Genomic DNA, 19641 nt, shown 5'->3' on the forward strand with positions numbered 1-19641 from the left:
CTTCTCTCAGGCTTGTAATCTAAAAGACACAACACAAAAGGAAAAGGGATTGGGTGGGAGGAGGAAAAACAGAAAACAAAACTCAGGCACCATTTCTTAGTTTCAAAGTTCTTAGAAATGTTCTTTCTGACAGGGAAGAGCAAAACAAGATTCTTGTAGCTGTTCCTTATCTTGCTGATGTCTAGGTCTAGTTTGGTCTCCCCCTTGATGCAATGTTTATCCTGTGAGACAATGGGTGCAACCGGTGTGGTGTAGTGGCTGTAGTGTTAGACTGGGAGTCGGGAAGCTCACTGGATGATTTTGGACTAGTCACAAACTCTCAGCCCAACCTACTTCACAGGGTGGTTGTTGTGAGGATAAAATGGAGAGGAGGATTATGATTTGGATTCCTTGGATTCCTTAAGGAAGGAAAAACGCGGGATATAAGTGGAATGAATGAATGAGCAAACCTCTTGCCCTTGATATGCAAGAAGGCAAACTAAAAAGCCTTCTAGTGCTTCTTCTGTTACCTAGGACAATGGTCTTCATACTTCAGGGAACCCTTTCTGTACAACTTGTCAGTTGAGGGATCTCTGCTCAGAGGATTGCTGGTCATACTCTCAAGCGCAGAATTTAAATAGGGCATAGGCAAGGTGTGTTGTGCTTATGGGCACCCAACATGAATCAGGAATAAAGCTTAGCACACATCTATGACCACACATAAAAACGGAAATCAGTATGTTTTTGTTTGCTGGAACCATTGTGCCTTTGTGAACACCAGAGTTCAGTGATAAACCATACTGATCACATTCAGATGATCATATCTCAACTGAATATGCTAAGATATAAACAATGCTTAAGCCTGCACACACAGCCCCTTTGCATGAGCTGGCAAAAAACAGAGAGTTCTTCAACTATTTTACCATTTTGTGTGAACCAGTAAACTATGATTAGCAGGTTAAGAATAAGCCAGGATATTAAACCAACTTCAAACCATTGTTTAATATCCTGGCCTTTCCCAAAGCTGTTAACTATAGTTCCCCAATCCGTACTATTGTTAGTAGAAGACCTCCTCATTTGTTTGCTGAAGTGAAAGGGCCACACATATGGCCTGAAAGCTCATTCATAACTCAGTTTATTAAGCTGAGATTGGGTTGTCCCAATATGTGTGAATGAAGATTTTTACTCTTTTAGCAGTAGGAATTGACTGACATAGAAGAGGGATGATATATTTACTAGTCATGTCCTGTTTCCACTTCATTTATGTATCTGCCAGCACAAGGACTGGCACAGTCCCTTAGTGGCTTGTTGGTGTCAGAAGAACTAACTCAACTTGCCTGACACCTGAAAACTCATATCTCTGGCAGGCCCCGTTCTTGTTTTTCAGGAACCCTTTTTACGTTGTGAATTTTTAGGTCTGTTCTTCTTAAACATACACGTGTTTTCTACTGTGTTAGCCATGACAGACTGACTCTAATTCTTTTGAACGCTGTGGGTTCTGTCAGTCGCCTGACACCCTGACATTAAGCAAACAGCAAGCTCAGTGTGAGCTGGAAATAGATATTTGGTAGACTGTAATCACTATGGAAAGGTGGTAGGTGTGAAAAACGAAATAAGGACATTGTGGTTAGCCATGATACAGGTGGGCAATTGTTAACTTTATCACCTCTCTCCATTAATTATTATAATTATTCTTGTAGCTGTTGTATGGCAGAGATAGGAGCTGACTTACCAGGGGTTCACACCCACCTACAAGGTTTGCTTTCAGATAAGTGTGCATGCACAGTAATCTCATGTATTAATCATTCTCTTAAAGTGACCTGTTCTTGTTTGTCATTGCATTAGGCTGTCATGTAATTTACTGGTTGGACATATGTTCATGTCTTAGATATCTTCTCTTCATGGTTTTTTCCCCCTCTCTCCTTCAGCAGACCCCCTCTGTGCTGACAATTTCTTTGCTTTGACACCTCTAAGCAAGAATGACAGGTCAAATCTCAATCATAGCTGTAGGGGTTTTCATCTGGATTTCTCACTAGCTTCTAGAAACATATTCTTCCATAATGTGCCTAACTTACAGTTCTTGCTCCTCGCCCCCAATCCTTGGGATTTCTCCTATGATCTTTTTCCTCCAAATTGTTTTGGCTTTATTTGAACAACGCATTTCTTCTCTTTCCCCTGCACTGATCATTGTAATGCAAGGTCATTCTGAAATGCAGCAATCTGTCCTTCTCTGCAGATAGACAAAAAATACCTTTGCTTACCAGGAGGATAAGGCTATCAATGACTACTAATCTAGGGTGACCATATGAAAGGAGGACAGGGCTCCTGTATCTTTAACAGTTGCATAGAAAAAGGAATTTCAGCAGGTGTCATTTGTATATATGGAGAACCTGGTGAAATTCCCTCTTCATCACAACAGTTAAAGTACAGGAGCTATACTAGAGTGACCAGATTTAAAAGAGGGCAGGGCACCTGCAGCTTTAACTCTGGTTATGAAGAGGAAATTTCACCAGGTTCTCCATATGTATAAATGGCACCTGCTGAAATTCCCTTTTCAATACAACTGTTAAAGATACAGGAGCCCTGTCTTCCTTTTCATATGGTCACCCTAACTAATCATGATGTCTATATGTTACCTTCAATATCAGAGGCAATATGTCTCCGAATACCAGTTGCTGGTGAACATGAGCAGGAAGGTACTCTTGCACTCATGTACTGCTTATGGATTTCTTGTGGCATCTGGTTGGCTATGGTGGGAACAGAATGCCAGACTAAATAGCCCTTTGATCTGATTCAGAGTGATTCCTCTTATGTGCTTATGTTTCTTCCCAAAACGCAAGAATTCTGCTTTTGTCCTCCATTGCTACTACTTTAGCATATATCTAGAAAAATTTTCCCCCTTGATGGTATCCATACATAGCTTCTTTTTCATTTCACATATCAGATTTTTCTCAGTTTTCCTGATCTTTTGGATTCAGTTGGCCTATATGTTACCTTATCCATGCCCCAGCCACATCTTTCTGGTGTCTGCTGTAACAATCAGTGCTATTTTTGATGCAACTCTTCCCTGCCATGTTGATATTTCCCTGCCCAGCACTGTGTGTCTGGTCAGGGTTCATGGTCTGCAAGAACTCCCCACATCTAGTGGTAACCAGCTCTAGACATGAGTTGAAAAAATGAGCATGAGAAATTAGCAGGGCATGGATGTGTTAACATGTAGACTGACTCTATGAATTTTTACCACAACGTTAGATTGGTAAAGTGCTTATTTGTAGCATAAGAAGATTAAGGGCACAATCGTATGCATGTGTGGACAGAAAAAAAATCCTACAACTCTAAGCAGTCCCCAGTCTGCCGTGGGGAATGCTGGGAGTTGTAGGACTTTCTTCTGCCTAAACATCCATAGGATTGCACCCTAAGAGATCAGAGCCCTCTGTCTGTGTAAAGCCCTGCTGCCATTTTATGATGGATCCACCATTTCCTCTCACAGCCCTAGGCCCCTGTACAGCCTACAACTCCCAGCATGCAGTGCGTGGGATGGCTGGACTTACTGGGGCCCAGGAGCAAAGGCTATATATCTCCTCAGCATGATTGCCGCCTTCCCCTCTGCCATTGCCACCTTCTCTGCACGATCAACAGCGTCCTCTCGTGATTGCCAGCATTGTAGCAGGGATGGCAGCGGGTAAGGTGGCAATCGCGCTGAGGAGCAGCCAATGGCAGCGGCAAGGATATGTATAGCCTTTGCTCCTGGGCCCCGGTAAGTCCAGCCCTCCCAGGCACTACATGCTGGGAGTTGTAGGCTGTACGGGGGCCTAGGGTTGTGAGAGGAAACGGCAGATCAGTCATAACATGGTGGATCCAACAGAAAATGGCCTCCGTGATTCAGACTTTGAATCCGAGGCTCGAAGCTTGCACAACCCTAGAATTTACTATGTTGGTGTGCCTAGAGTTAATAAATGGCTTTATTAACTTGCCTTTATTAAATCAGCCATCTTGGCAACATAGTCAGAGTTATAACTTCAGAATATTTTTTCTGAAACAAGCCAGTGCAGATTGAACTAATTAGAGCATAGTATATGAAGTCGCATTGCATATTAGTTACACTTAGATGAGAACAGCATTGGAAGCCTTAAATGCCATAGAGTTGTGTATCTATTGTTTTCTTTATGTAGTATTGAAATTGCCTTACCAATTTCTATTATTCTCATTTAAACAGGCTAAATATTCTATAGTCTGTATTTTTCATTCCAACCGTTATGATCATTACAACTCAATATACTACAGTGCTATCCATGAAAGGCATAATTGACATGAAAATTCATTGAGGTTGACATTATCACCCAAGCTATTCATCAGTTAGTGGTGGATATGTTTTACAATCAATAAAAGCAGATTTTATGTGCTGAGAACGATGTGGGAACACATAGCCTGTTTTTTTAACACGAAAAGTAAGTTCTTATTTGCCTTTTGCCTAAATTGAAACATTCCATTGCACCATGCTACTAAAGTGGCGAATGCAGTAAAAGGTAATTGTGCAGGGATTATTGCAACATTCGTACAAATTGTGTTGACACAAAAATATGTTCTATGCACGTCTATAAGAAGTACTTGGACAAATTGCAGTTTTTTGCACTGAATTCTATGTGAAGTTATGACTCAGGACCTGTTTACCCTTCTTTCCCTTTGCTACTGAATTGCCTGGTTGACACACATACACACACCTCTTTTATTGTGACCTTTGACTTTGGTTGTTAGCTTGGTCACCATGGTGTCGTTATAGTATTTGCAAGCAGCAGCTGTTTAACACATTTTACTTTAACTTTTATGTTTGCAACCCTTGTTTACCCTACTGATTTTGCTTAAATGAGATACACATCATGACCAGTTAGCTAACAGAGCATCAAAAAAAGGGATATTAGTATTTCGGTAAATGCAAATTGGCCAATTTAATTCCAGTAGCAGTGTATTGTATAGCTTGACCTCAACTACCTGATGCATAGGATGAGCACATAATGAAAGCTCATTGTTTATGGTCATTGCCTAAGGGGGAGATGTTTGAAATGAACTAGGTTGATTGCACCAACAGAATACAAATCTCTAGTTTGCATTTGGGGCATTGCAGAAATGGCAAATTAATATTTAATCCATGGGCAGCTAGCTATACATATTCCTAAAAGGCTTTTTCACGTTTGCTGCTTGATCCTTTCAGATAAAGTATTAACAAGCACTCTGGTTACTCTAGAACACAGTTTGGACCTGGTTAATGAAGAACTTAGAAGATATATGCCTTGCACCTAAAAATGGTCATCCAGGATCTTAGGCTGGTTCTACACTACAGCGTTATAGTGGTATTGAAGTGCACTGATAACTGTTGGGACACAGTCCACATTCCATATACCACTTTCATAGTGTAATTCCTGCTTTTTATTCCACATTCATAACGATTTGACACAAGGTGTAGATTTGACCTTAGAAACATTAGAACTTGGCAGCCATTACATTGTTAATAATGGAAGAAAGTCACCTTCATCTAAAGTCAATAGCAAAACTCCCATTGATTTAAATGGAGATGGGCCACAATCCAAACTCCAGAGGTCTTTTATGTGCTTTTGGAAATTTCAAGTTAGCAATATCAGAGCTTTTGGTCATCTAATTTATACAAATGAAGTAAGCAAACATTTACTTCTGGACGCAACCCCTCCCCCAAATACTCCCTAATTCAAAATGCACATCCACTATAGCAAGCACTTTGTTACATTTCTACCCCTGCAAAAGTACTTCAAAATCAAATCAGATTGTTTTCATTATTAGATGCATGGCCACCTTCAGGAATAAGGGTTCTTTCAGACAGAGGTTCTTGGCTCTCTAACAATTTAAAGAGATTATGTAGCTCTAGCATCTTTTTCTTCTTAAAAGAATTTTCCACAATATGAAAAAGTAGAAGAAGATAGAAACACAGTGAGAAAACATAAGAGGGTTGCAAATAGAAAACGTCACTTTCCAGACCCTTCATAAAATTCCATGAATGAGAGAAGGCTATAACGCTATAGAAGTCTTGTCTGAAAGCAACCTAACAGACTTCAAGAGAAGACATCTAAGTCTATTTGTTTCATAATCTCCACATTCTTCTGAAACATTAAGGGTGCAATCCTATCCATGTTTAGACAGAAGAGCCCTACATCTCCCAGCATTCCCCAGCAAGCCATGGGGAATGCTGGCTGGGGCACGCTGAGTGTTGTAGGCCTTTTTTCTGTCTAAACATGCATAAGGTTGTGCCTTAAATATATTAAGCTTTCTTATATTAAAATATATAACCCCATTCTATATGCACCATTACAGTGTACTACTTGCAGATTCTAAATGAAGCCCCAGTAGTTTGTAAGGACTTCATACTGGAATACCGAAGTTCACAATTGTGTTTGACAGCAAAATATAAACCTTTAAAGCCCTGTGATTTCTGGTTGAGCCAACTTTTACACTTCTACTGCAATAAAGCCAAGGAGTTTGACCTCTCTCAGAAGAAGACTTGTTTTTCTATGAACTCCCCTCCTAATAATGGGCATGTTTTATGGAAGGTTAAATTTGATTTTATTGCCAGCTTCTATTGCATGTTAACAGGCCATATGGTTTATGATGTCAGAAGACTGGAAAGAGATTAATTCACAATTTTGTAGACAGTATTTTAGAAAGGAGCTCAGACTTTTCTGGCTGCAACTGCAATTGCATCATCAATAGTAAAACAATACTGATTGACATTCTTTCTTTCTTTTTTCTTAAAAAAAATGAATCTAATGAAGCTACTGTTCCCTGCAGAGAAACTCTGAAAAGATGAGGAACTGTAATGCATCATCAAAGTACAACAACATTGATTGGCATTCTTTTTTTAGAAAAATAAATCTAAATAAAACTCCTGTTGCCTGTGACCCCTTGAAAAGATGAGGCACCAGAAAGCTAGACACTTGCCCCAGATTAGCAAGAGTATCTGTGATGGAATTTGTGATACAGACTCCACAATTCCAACCAAGCCCCTGGACCTTAAACAGTATATTATCCTTCCAGTCCTTAGTCAATGCCTTGATGTAAGTTACCAAGTTGGAAAATGCTCCTTTTGGCTAAGAATAAAGCAGATGTTGTTGTTTTATTGAAGCCTTGAAGGTGAACAGTAGTTACTTGCCTAGCTTTGGATATAAACAGTAGGTTCAACTCTTCTAGAAATCTTGTTGTCTTGAACTCCTTGTTTGATGCGTACTGGACAGACACATGTAGGGAGTTTCTAGGGAGGACATGTGGCTGTGAGAGTGATGATGGAAAGCTGACTTTCTCCTTTACCCTGTTGCAAGAAACCATACTGATTTCCCCCCCTCTATCCTATATTCTCATTAGGGCAGTCATAGGAATATAGGATGCTGCCTTATACAAGGTCAGACTATTTGTTCATCTAGCCCAGTTAGGGATATTGGAGAAATCTACAATGGATTCAAATGTGTGTGGATTTCTGTGAATCTAACCTGTTTTTTCATAATATTATTATTATTATTATTATTATTATTATTATTATTATTATTTGTATTTATATCCCGCCTTTTTTCCTCCAAGGAACCCAAGGCGGCGTACATATTCCTCCTTCTCTCCATTTTTATCCTCACAACAACCTGTGAGGTAGGTTGGGCTGAGAGTCTGTGACTGGCCCAAAGTCACCCAGTGAGTTTCCATGGCCAAGTGGGGACTAGAACCCAGATCTCCTGACTCCCAGTCCAACACTTTAGCCACTACACCACACTGGCTTGGGTGTGGGTGTGTGCACTGACTTGCATTAGCACTAATGCACATCTGCTTATCCACATTAGTTAATTCACATTCGCAGAATTAGAACAAAGTTCTGGTTAAAAAAGCCCACCTATTCCGTCAATGAGCAGATGATGGAACAAAAGACTCCTGACAATCCACAAAACACAGATGGAATGGATTTAACAAAATATGTACATCCTAAAGCCCAGTGTTCTCTTTGCTGTCCAGCAACAGCTCTCCAGTGTTGCAGGGCAGGCGGACCTCTTTCCCACTGCCTGCTGTCTGATCGTTTCATGGGAGGTGCCTGGAACTGAACCTGGCACCTCCTGCATGAAAAGCAAGTGTTCTACCGCATAATAATGGTCCATCTCCCTACCACTATGGGATTACATATTGTCATAATTTTATTTTATTTTTTAATCTGCAAACCTAGGACTTTTTTCAGGGCAGCAATTTATCCAGAATATCAAGGAGATATCAAGGAGCTAAACCGGGATTATTGCAATGTGTGATTTTGGGGTACCAACAAGCCAAATGTGTAAGCATAGTCTGCCAAACCTTAGAAATCCACGATCTGTTCCAAGTCAGTACCAACTTCATAGGATGTTCAATCCCTGTGGGCCAGCCTTGGGTCTCAGCTGCTTATGTTCAAGCATAGCTGTGTTTTGATTTGTTAAATTTATTGTCAATAATAACAATAGGTCCTCTGTGTGTGGTCATACTTGTTAAAAGAGGCAGTGAGCTCATTAAAGGAAACTTACGATTATCAATTTGCAGGATGTTTATGAAAAAACTTCCGGTCTTTTTGTTACCCATATGTGCTGCTGGGCATGGAGCCTAACACGTGCAAACCCAGAGAGAGTTAATGCTGTGAAAAGGGTGAACGATATCAAATGTGATTGATTCGTACAACTTCTCTAATAAACGAGTCGTCTTTGTTATGTAAGGTTCATGCACAACTTAAAAGAAGAGCTACATTAATAGGTTGCCTGCAAAAGTCAACCCTTAAATTGCAGACAAAGAGCTTCTGCTAGCAAGGATATTACATCATCAAAGCCTCCCATGGACACTCAGAAATAAGCTGTACTTCTGTATGGCAGTGAAGCAGCAAATTGAATTCTCATAATATGTTTTGAAAATGAGTCTTGTTAGGTTTGATGAGGTGGAAAAGGTACTGAGTTCACTGGTTTGTTCCAATACGTTCAGTACACTTTAGTTGGCTGTTTGCCACGGCTAATCTTTTTAATGGCAGTGTAGCTTGTAAACCCATTTGGTAGAGAGCTATGCATCTCAGTTTTATAATATCACACCAAGTAGGGTGGTAAATAAGTTTCTCTTCAAGCATGAAAGCATTTTCTGTTTCAATCCCACAAATCTTATTTTAAAACCTTCATCTTGAAAGCCTCAATAATTCCTTTCCGAATTCAGCAATAAGCAGAATAGATTTTCAACACTTCTTTATATTTATATATTTATTGTTTTGTTTGTTAAGACGCATCCCTCCAGGGTTCTTACTGTTTACACAAATTTACCACTAAACACTTACTAATAAATAATAAAATAACATTCTCTATACCAAAGCCCACATTTGTTTTATTTATTTAAAGTACTTATGCCACCTTTCAGGACAAAACTCTCCCAAGGTGGCTTGCAAAAAGTAATTAAAACCATTGAACCAATTTTAAAAATACAAATAAAACAATCCCAGTCCCAACAATAAAAGGGTTTAAATCCAAACTCACACCACTTTTAACAGGACACAGTTTGAAACAAGTATGTTTTTAAGATGGTGGGACAGGAACCTCTTTCTTCCTTGGACTGCTCAAAGATCTCTCTGGATTGCTCTGCAAACTCTCCACCCATTGCTCACATTAACTTGCATGGAATCCATGGAGTTGGCTTAAACTTGTTTTATCAGCATAAGCCATTGCTCCTGTAGCTCCAAGAGAAAATGAATACCTTTGGAATAGCGCAGTTGGGAAGCAGAGAAGTTGAGGTGGGAGGAAGAGGAGCTCAACTGTTTGCCTTCCAGTGCTCTCCTGTGTTCAAATCACTGCCCAAGTGGCAACCCTTTGAGCAGTGATTTGCATTGGGGAGAGCGCAGGTACGCTTGTCTATAGCTTTAGTAGTTAGAACTTCTCTGTGTTAGCCTGTCTTGCTTCCTAAATTTGAAGTATGGTGTCTGCTTAATCAGATGTGAGCAATATAAACCCTCTCAATCAGTTATTTTTTCCGCATTCTTTGTTACGTTTATTTATTTATTTTATTACATTTATATCCCGCCTTTTTTCCACCAAGGAACCCAAGTGGCCTAAATAATCCGCCTCCTCTCCATTTTTATCCTCACAACAAATAACCATGTAAGGTAGGTTGGGCTGAGAGTCTGCGGGCGTAATGAGATGAGTATTTTACCGCACACTCGTTACTAGCCACTCACAGTTTTTCATGGGTCTTTTTGATGACGCATGATGTCTACCTCACATCATGGCTCCCTCTCCTTCTGCTCTATTTTCCATGACAAAATAAGAACCGTTAAATCCATTTATTTATTTTTAGATGAAACTTGCTGACATTTTCTGCTGTGTGCAGGAAAAGCAGCATGATAAAAACACCCACTGAATGGGTCACATGGTTGTTGCTGCTTCCTCTTTCTTCCCCGTGTGAAAAAGAGGAAGCTGCTTGTCTGTATTGTGGGACAGAAAAGCGACGGTAAGGAAACACGATTTTCCCCCATCTGATAATGCTCTGTGACTGGCCCAAAGTCACCTAGTGAGTTGCTATGGCCAAGTGGGGACTAGAACCTGGATCTCCCGACCCAGTCCAACACTCGAGCCATTACACCACACTGGCTGCACATCATCTGATATCAAACTACTCAGAAACTTAGTGTAGGTGTGCACATCACACACATACACACACACACACACACACACACACACATAGAGTTGCTGCTAAGTTATCACTTAACTGAAGAGAAGTGGTCCCATTCCCATCTCCAGGGATATTTTAGAACATCAGTAGTTTACCTAGCAAAGGGGGCAGAATGAACGTGATCTTTACATGGGTATGCCTCCTTCTTTTAATAATTACTTGTAAAGGAATATCCTGTACAGATCAGAGATCATATAAGGTTATGGGCTTTCATGGGCTTTAAATTAGTCTTGCATGAGAAAAAAATGGAATTTTGGAAGAAAAGCTAAAGTTTTACTGCTGAACTAGAATTGATAAAAACAGTCAGTTTGAACGATGTAGGATTCATTCTTTCACACAGTTAATCCTTGTAGGAAAACCAAATGGAAAACAGGCAGGCTTCAGAATTGTTCTTACCTACATTGATATGGAAGAAATTAGCATTAGCTCAAGATCTGTGAACTGCACAGAGAGCTCCGGCTATTGGGCGGTATAGAAATGTAATAAATAAATAAATAAATAAATAAATAAAATCTGGTGTGCATTCATTACAGGAACTGGATTGTACTGAATTAAAAAATCTTATCCGTACAAGAGATCTTGAGCCTTTTTTATTTTAAAAGGGACCTCAAGTGTATGAGGATTAAAATTAGGTGAACGCCTAAAAATATAATATGAGAATGCAATATTGCTGATTACAAATATGTTTGTCAGGAAGCTGTTGAGTATGCATTTGGTAGCAAAATCAGGTTGTATAGTGTGTGAAATGTAGAATGAAAAGATCTTTTTTACTGGGTGAGCCAATTGGTGTTGTTGGTGTTGTTTTAAGTGTTGCAACCTTTCAAACCCTAATGTATTCTTTGCAAGGCATAGATTTCCCAACACCAAATAAAATACAGATAAACAAAACCATGTCAGGATTAGGCTCTTCATAACCTATAATCCTCCAAGAACCATGAAGACGTCGGTGTAGATTTCAACTACTTTTTATTTGGTCCTTCTCTAGCAAGATATCAATTTGTCTCAAATTGCAGGCTTTCTTTTCATTTAAATAAATATAAAAATTAATACAGCAACTTAAAGCACATCATGCTTCTCTGTCTAGTTCTGTACAAATTTACAGATATCTTGTAAGCAAAGAGCAAAAGATACAATTATATTAGATATGCTGGGGATTACTTTTGTAAAATATATTGTGGTGTTAAGGCTCCAACTCACCCTCTTTTTCAAAGGACTTTGAAACAGAATATAAAATTGTTTGTACATCCTGGAAATAACGAAGAGAGAAGAGCAAAGTTTAAAACGTAAATTATGTGATATAGCAATATTATACAGTATGCTATACAGAGAGAGAGAGCCAGAGCCAGTGTGGTGTAATGGCTAGAGTGTTGGACTGTTTGTTGGGAGATCCAGGTTCTGGTCCCCAAGGAGGAGGATTATGTATGCCGCCTTGTGTTCCTTGGAGGGAAAAAGGCGGGATATAAATGCAATAATAAATAAATAAATAAAATAAATAGCCTGCCGATGTGTTCCAAACAATCAATTGGCCAGTTTGCATAATCGAACATGACCACAATGGGCTATGGTGTGGCTGGGCAACCATTTTGAATATTCAGTGCCCAGTCACAGCCTCTTCAGTCATGTGAACCCGAGTATTATGGGTTATGTGAGAGTTAAAACAACCCTTGCATAACCCATGGTTAGTTGGTGGATTGTGCAAGTGTTACTTAACCCTCCCATAATCCATGGTTCCTGGGTTCGCATGACAAGCCCGGGTTGACAGTGAATATTTAAAATAGCCATTTAATATATTGATCCATTCAAGAGTCATCACAATAAAACATATACATCACTTCACATGCAGAGGTGAAGAACATAGATCAACTATCTCTGTTAGCAAATACAGAAAACCCAGATTTTGTTTAGATGGATAAAATTTTAGCTCATATCCTCATTGCTCTTAGCAAAAATTTAGCTATGGTTTCTGTGACAAACTTATTTGTATCAGAAATAAATATAAGAACAGGATACAAAGTGATCAGTGATGAACTTTTATGGAGAGCTCAGTAAAAGTTGCAAAAAAAAGTAAGATATGGCTCACTGTTTCGATAAATTTCCCCAAGGTTTTCCTTTGGTCCAACTGTCTTATTGGCTGTCCATTTATTGCCTGTGGCTATCTTTTCTTAGAGCCATACTCAAGGGATTCTATAGGGTTGTGTTGGTGTTGGATCCCTGGTGTGCTACTATCGTCTTAATGAGAGAGTGAAGGGGTATTTTACAGTGAGCAAGGGACTCTTTAGAGGAGTGGGGAGCAGAGAGGTAATGGGGAGCTATGGGGATCTACTAATCTGTCTCTTACGTCTGGGGGAAACATGTACAGTTTTTCTCTTGGCACAGTTCTGCAAGGGGAAGGGAATGTAAGAGTTGGTGCATTCGGCACATACTTGCAAGTGTGCAAATATTGCCTTGCCTTCCTCACTCCCTCTGTTGCCACTGCAACTCTCTGGCCCTCTTTGGAAAGGTGGGCCAGAGGAAGTGAGCAGCGTGCTTGTGACTTAGGAAGATCATCAGCTCAGCTCAGCTTTGTCCTACATGAGCACAGCCTAAGGGTTGGGATCAAGGCCGGATCTTTGTGCGGCTTTCAAGGCCTGAATGCCCAGGAGGGCCATGAATCACCACTGCAGATACTGTACAGCAATCACAGTGGTTTACCCTGTCAGTCATAGCTGCGAGGAATGAGCTTACTCTGGTGCCCTCCCCCTCAGTGTTCAACTACAGGCTGCAGTGGCAGCTCCTCCTTCCCATCCACCACACAGAGGCAGCAGCGGCTCAGTGTTGAATGCATTAGTGGCGATGGTGGTGTCTAGAAGCAGCTGGCTTATGTTCCCTCATTCTGTGCAGTGGTACTGGTGGCTACTCCTAGCCACTTATTACCACTCGGACAGGGAACTGCCACCACTGTAGGTGATGTGTCTTGTTAAGGTGGGCCATTGGAAGGCCTCTTGCCAAATGCCCCCCAAAATGCAGACATAGCCCACGTATAATATGGATTTTGGGAGTCCTGAGAGGTGCTGAATATTACATCTTCTTGAAATTAGAATGGGGTCCTTTAACATATTCTTGAGAGGCCTCAATAAACTTGCAAAATCAAAAACAATGAAGTGCTTTTGTTTTGAAATGAGTTTAATAGAACTGATGACTTATACATTTGCCTTGTAAAAATGTGTACGTACTCTGGTTGCTAACAGATGTTGCATTTGCTCTCCTCCCCCCTCCCCCAGCTATCCATATAGTGAAGACTGTAGCCAGGGAATGCAGTACATGAACACTAGATGTCCAGCTTGGTGCGACAGGATCCTTATGTCACATTCTGCCAAAGAGTTGATTTTAAAGGTAAATATTGGCTTGGAACTGCTTGACCACTGAGAATTGCCTAGAAATCTGCTAGGAGGTGTGTAGAAGCTGATAGCATATGGTTTCATATTTTAAAAGCAAGTTTCTAGTACTCAGAGAAAGTTGGAAGACATACCTGAAACTACTACAAGCTAAGAAACGTAGCTTTGTGTTTTGACATTCCTTGTAGTTGTAAATAAGAATATTTTCCTAAGGCTTCACCACCACAAGCAACATGCAACGTAAGATATATTTAATATGCTGCTCAATAGTCAAGAGACCTGTAGTTCATTCAAGGCCTTATCATGAGAAGTGCTGAGTATTACCTCCTGTTAAAACTGGAGCCACCAACAATCATATTGCTTTTTCCCATGCCCCAAATGTCTGTTACCAGTTCATGCTAAACCTCCAAATTTTGCAATATGTACAAATTATGAAAAATGTGTTTTTATGCCAATCTATTTGTATGGTATGCATGTTTCTGGGATTGGCAGGGGGTTGTCCTCCAGATTTATGGGTATCTGGAATGTTTTATCAGTGAGATCTAGACCAGTTGTTAAAATAGCCTAGAGTTAGTTTAGATTAAGCAGGCTATAAATTGAACAAATAAATAATGCCTACTCTACACCATTTATTTTCTATTTCCTTTTAATACTCAGGCATTCCTAGTAAAATTAAATGATTATTCAATATTGAAGTACTAATCACAGTTTGTGCTTACCTGGTATACATAATCCAGGACCTTTGAAGATATCTTACAAAAGACACTTCCATTGGGAAGTTAGGCACTTATAAAGCGTTTCACTCCTTATTCCAAGGTTATTTGGCAAAGCCCATGTGGCAAATCACCAAGTTTGATTAGGAGTCATTCTCCGCCCAGTTATGTGGCAGCACCATGGAATAAAAACATTGTTATGTACTCTGATAATAAAATTACCCGTGATATCTCAAGTTGTTTAAAACATTCTTAACTGTTCTTGGGTTATCCAGTTCTCCTTATCTGAATCTATGCACTGTGCATGGCTCTATAAAACTCCACATCAGTGCAATCCTATGTCTGTAGCACTCCCACAGATTCAAATGAGTTCAGATTTCTATGAATCCAATCTGTAGATTTCCAAGTTGCGTAGATTCCATGGACTTCAGTATGATGATTAATAATTATTAATCATTAATAATGATTTATTATTATTATTATTATTATTATTATTATTTGGGGTGGGGAAATTTGTGCAAATGCATACTTGTGCAGGTGTGCATTGGTGCTAATGCACAGCTGCAAATGAATGAAATTATTATACGGAAAATCCAAATCCGTCACTGAGCTGATAACAGAACAATAGATACCTGACAATCCACAAAACGCAGACAGAATGGATTTAACAAAATCTGTACGTCCCTAATTATCTAGACACTTTGAATGGCCACCAGGCTATTCAAATACACTTGAACTGCATTTTAATTAATTAACTTAGAGTTAATTTCCTTTATTTCAGTGTTCCATTCACGAGCCTGATTTGACAGGGCTGTGGACACAACACAGATGCCTTCCCATTATTCTTTTCCGAGTGTTTTTTCTCCCTGCTGTAAGCACATGAAGGCGCGTCCTGGGACCTGGCCAAACTATAAGCAACAACTAACAGGATGGGGAACAAATATGCTTACCTGATCTTGCCATTGCCATATGCACTACTTTCCAGTAACAAGCGTTTTCATAGAGAGTACTGGACATCCAGTTCCCACAACAGTCACCACCTATGCGCTTTACCACTGTCTCATTATACAGGAATTTGCTGCTACATGCCTCTTGTCTGCCTCCAATGTTGGTGCTTCCTATTATTTATATAGCAGATGCCTTGCAACGGCAGTGGCAAAGCTGGCGGTTAAGGATTGTATCAGAGCTTTTAATGCAGCATGCATCTCCCATTGCTTATCCCAATTCTTCTTGCTCAGTGGCGAACTTAGCAATATTAGGATTTCTTTGCAAATTAAACTTGCTCCAACTTAGCAATGTTAGGATTTCTTTGCAAATTTAAGTCCTTTGCAAATTAAAAAGTGTGCTGTGAATAAAATAACATGGCCTTAAATATTCAGGATTGTTCCTCCACCTACCCAGCTATCCATTGACCCAACATTTTGAAGATGCCCATAACTCTAAAATCTGCATAACTTTTAGAATTCTAGGATTGTACTTAATGGTATTTAATTGGCAGCCATGTGCTGGTTTATAGGGAAACTTTAATCTGGCAAACCTGTAGCTTTCCAATGCTGGGAACTAATGATGTGATATTGGTTAGGTAGGGTGGATACCCTTTTGGGGCTGCACTCTCGTACCTTCAACTGCAATAGGCCAGGCAGACCTTTATCATAAATCTTTCCCCCACTGCTTCATTTGGAGGCAGTTTCACCTGCTAGATTTCTGCAAGGTAGATGGACAGCTGTTAAAATCATAGGAACTTGCAGAGCCCTAACACAAAATTATCCTTCCCCAGCAACCCTGGAGGCAAGTCACTATCTCTTGGCCTCAGTTTCCTATCTGTAAAATGGGAATGATCTGGACCCTGCACCCCAGGTTTATTTGTGGGGGGGGGGAACAATATTGAAAGCACTCTCCTAGTTTTTAAAAGTGCTGTGCAAAAGTGTTAGAAGCAATATTTTAAAAAAGAGAATTTAGCAAAATAGGGACGGTGGAGCTACCTAGGCCCAAATTAGCAGACAGCCCAAGACGCCAGGCTCCACGCAGTAGGCCTTACAGATTGTAGAGACATGGGGCTGTAAACAGCTTCAGCACAACCTCATTTATCATGCCATGGTCGGTTACCTCCCCAGCATGTTATTTTATGCTTGCTGAGCCCTAACACACCAAAGGTTGCCCGCTGCTCGGGAGTCGCAGAACTGCCTGAGAGCATGGCGTAATGAATGCTCAGCTGAGTGGAGCGTGTTTCTGTTCGTGCACTGCTGTAATTTGTTTATCTGTCTAAAGATTATGCACTTGAAAATCCACAATTTGATGCTGCCTTTGTAAATTATCAAGTCGTTTTTGATGAATGTATCTCCACTTCCGATGGCGGTGGCATTATGAGCTTGAAATATTGGAAAGTGTTCATGCATACAATGCAGAAGGTTAGGGTTTTTCATATGCGTGCGTGCGTCTGTGTGTGTGTGCGTGTGTGTGTGTATAGATAGATAAAGATTCCTAGGCAAGTACTCTAGAAAACAAATATGACCTTAAGCTTCCTTACTGGATTGAAGATAATTCAGTTTTAACTTTATAGTCCCAAATGCAGTTGTTTATATATAAAGTTCTTACCCAGTCATTCTTGACTTGATTACAGATGAGGAGAAGCTTGACTGTTTTTCATCTGAAATAAATTAGGGTGGGAAACTATTTGCAAGCGCAGCTGCGGTTTTGTGCATGTATGTATGTACGAAAGATCTGGGGAGAAGGGTGTGGGTTCCAGATTTAATTATCTTGCAGTATAACCAGCCTGAGAAATTGCAAGTCAGTCCCTCTCTTTCTCTTAAGTGATTGCTTTAGCAGGGTCATTATGCTAGGTAAACAAAGCAGACGGTCAACAGTGGTCGATGCAATAGCAAAAGCCATGTCGATTTCATTATTTGTTTGAAGAGAAGAGGAGAAGAAAAAGGGAATAAAGTGCTAGCGTGGAATAGAGCGGAAATAATTCACAGGGTTTGGTGGAAAAAAAATATCACTCAGTACTCATTTTGAGGGGTGTGTCTGTGTAAAATTTTTTAAAAAAATCCATTTAAATCAGTGGCACCACTCCCATTGATTTTAATGCTTCCAGACTTCATTCTGAAACTGAAATCCTAAGCACATCTGGTTGAAAGCCAGCTCCACTGAAATCAAAGAGGCTTACTCCCCAAATAAATATGTTTAGAATTGGGATGTCAGGAGGAGGGGAAAAGAAAATGTTCTTCTCTAAATGACAACATGAAGCATATTTTCCCCTTGGTCAGTATTTCCATTTTTGTGCAACAGCCGGCTCTAATTAGATCTAAGCAGGGTTGATACCAAATCTGGTAATAGGATTAGAACTGAAAGCATTAATCACTTTATCAGTGTGCCTAATCGATTGAGGCATTTAATAGTGGATTTAAAAATAGGAGTTTAAAAACTGTGAAGACTGACAAGTGTTTTCAGCGTAGACAGCAGGAATGCCAATTTAAGCATGTGTAAGAACACTGCTGATGCAAGCTAGCCTAGAAGTAAGTTGCATTGAATTCTGTGGGATTTCCTACTACATAAATGTGGTTAGTTTGAGGCAGGTGTTAAAGCATTAATCTTGTCCATGTCTACTCAGACATCAATCCCGCTAAATTCCATGGGATATACTCCGCCAGATAAGCATGTATTGGATTGCAGCCTTACAGCACAATCCTATACATGTTTACTCTACAGTAAATCCCACTTCATTCAACAGTGGGTAGCGCACATAAGGATTTGAACCTTAGTTAGTTGGATTGCTTGCTATAGAGAAACCCACCTTCATTAATGACGGGGCAGAATTACCTACATTAAGATACTGGCATAGTTCTTGTAATTGGTTAGTTAATTGGCCAGTGAAAACCAAGCAAGTTAATTGATTAGCAGCATCAATCAGTTGATACCCCCTTATATAGCATGTATTAATGACTGCACTGTCGCCGATGTGAGTGCTTTGACTGTGGATACAATTCATCCAAAGTTAAGTATTGTGAAATCCTGTCATTTTAATGGGACTTAAACATACTCATTGAAATCAACAGCACTAAAACGTGTTTGGCTTTGGCCAGATAGTAGGGTGGCCAGATGCCTATTGTACTAATTTCCCACTAAAAAAAATTGGAACGATGTGTCTGCTTTTAGGAACGTTTTCAAATGCATCCAGTTTTCCCATTTTTTTAACATTAACAGCACAATCCTATACATGTCTACTCAAACATAAGTTCCATTGAGTTCAATGGGGCATATTCAAAGCAAAGTGATTATAGGATTGTACCTTAAGTATGGCAACACTTCTTACATTCCTAGATGGGCATGCACTGGAGGCTAATGCCTAGGAGCAGATCTTGTTTTAATGGACTTCATTCTCACATGTTAAATAGGTTGGTGCTACCCTCACTTTTAGCATTGTGTCACTTACATTCCCGTGGCTTTGAACTTGGTGCAAATGCTTTCCGGAGAATATCAGGACTGACTAGAGGCCTGTTTTGTGTTCTTCTTCTTTTTTACCTAGTCAGAAAACGATGAGAAGCAAGTGGTGTATGACCATATTGGACCAAATGTCTGCATGGGGGACCACAAGGTAACCTTGCTAAGTTCTGATCAGTGGCTCACCTGTGTGTCTGTGGCAGGCCAGAGGGTTGCTGGGAGGACCTTCTTGGGTGATTTGGAAGCACAGTGCTTCTTGAAGATTGGCAGCTCTGATTTCAGTGGGGCTGTGAATCCATTCCAGGTTTCATTCGGAACCAGTTAGCACTCTAGAGGAGCTATCCAAAGTGCTGGATCCTATCCCCAAAATAGGTCCAGCAGCTTGGGTAGCTACTCTAGAGTTCTGGCTGGTTCTG

General features: G+C 40.1%; 1 protein-coding gene across 5 annotated transcripts in view; it reads left to right on the top strand.

Annotated features, from left to right (window-relative positions):
• The window catches only part of INPP5A (inositol polyphosphate-5-phosphatase A), a 290804-nt gene that overhangs the window by 266039 nt on the left and 5124 nt on the right, over window positions 1–19641 (top strand). For all 5 annotated transcript variants that reach the window (XM_063132848.1, XM_063132845.1, XM_063132849.1 and 2 more), the window contains exons 13-14: window positions 13959–14070; window positions 19311–19379. In XM_063132848.1, coding sequence (XP_062988918.1) covers window positions 13959–14070; window positions 19311–19379 — 181 coding nt within the window. The remainder of the gene's footprint in view (window positions 1–13958; window positions 14071–19310; window positions 19380–19641) is intronic.

The sequence above is a fragment of the Elgaria multicarinata genome, chromosome 8, assembly GCF_023053635.1.
Source record: "Elgaria multicarinata webbii isolate HBS135686 ecotype San Diego chromosome 8, rElgMul1.1.pri, whole genome shotgun sequence".
In the NCBI taxonomy this organism is placed as follows: domain Eukaryota; kingdom Metazoa; phylum Chordata; class Lepidosauria; order Squamata; family Anguidae; genus Elgaria; species Elgaria multicarinata.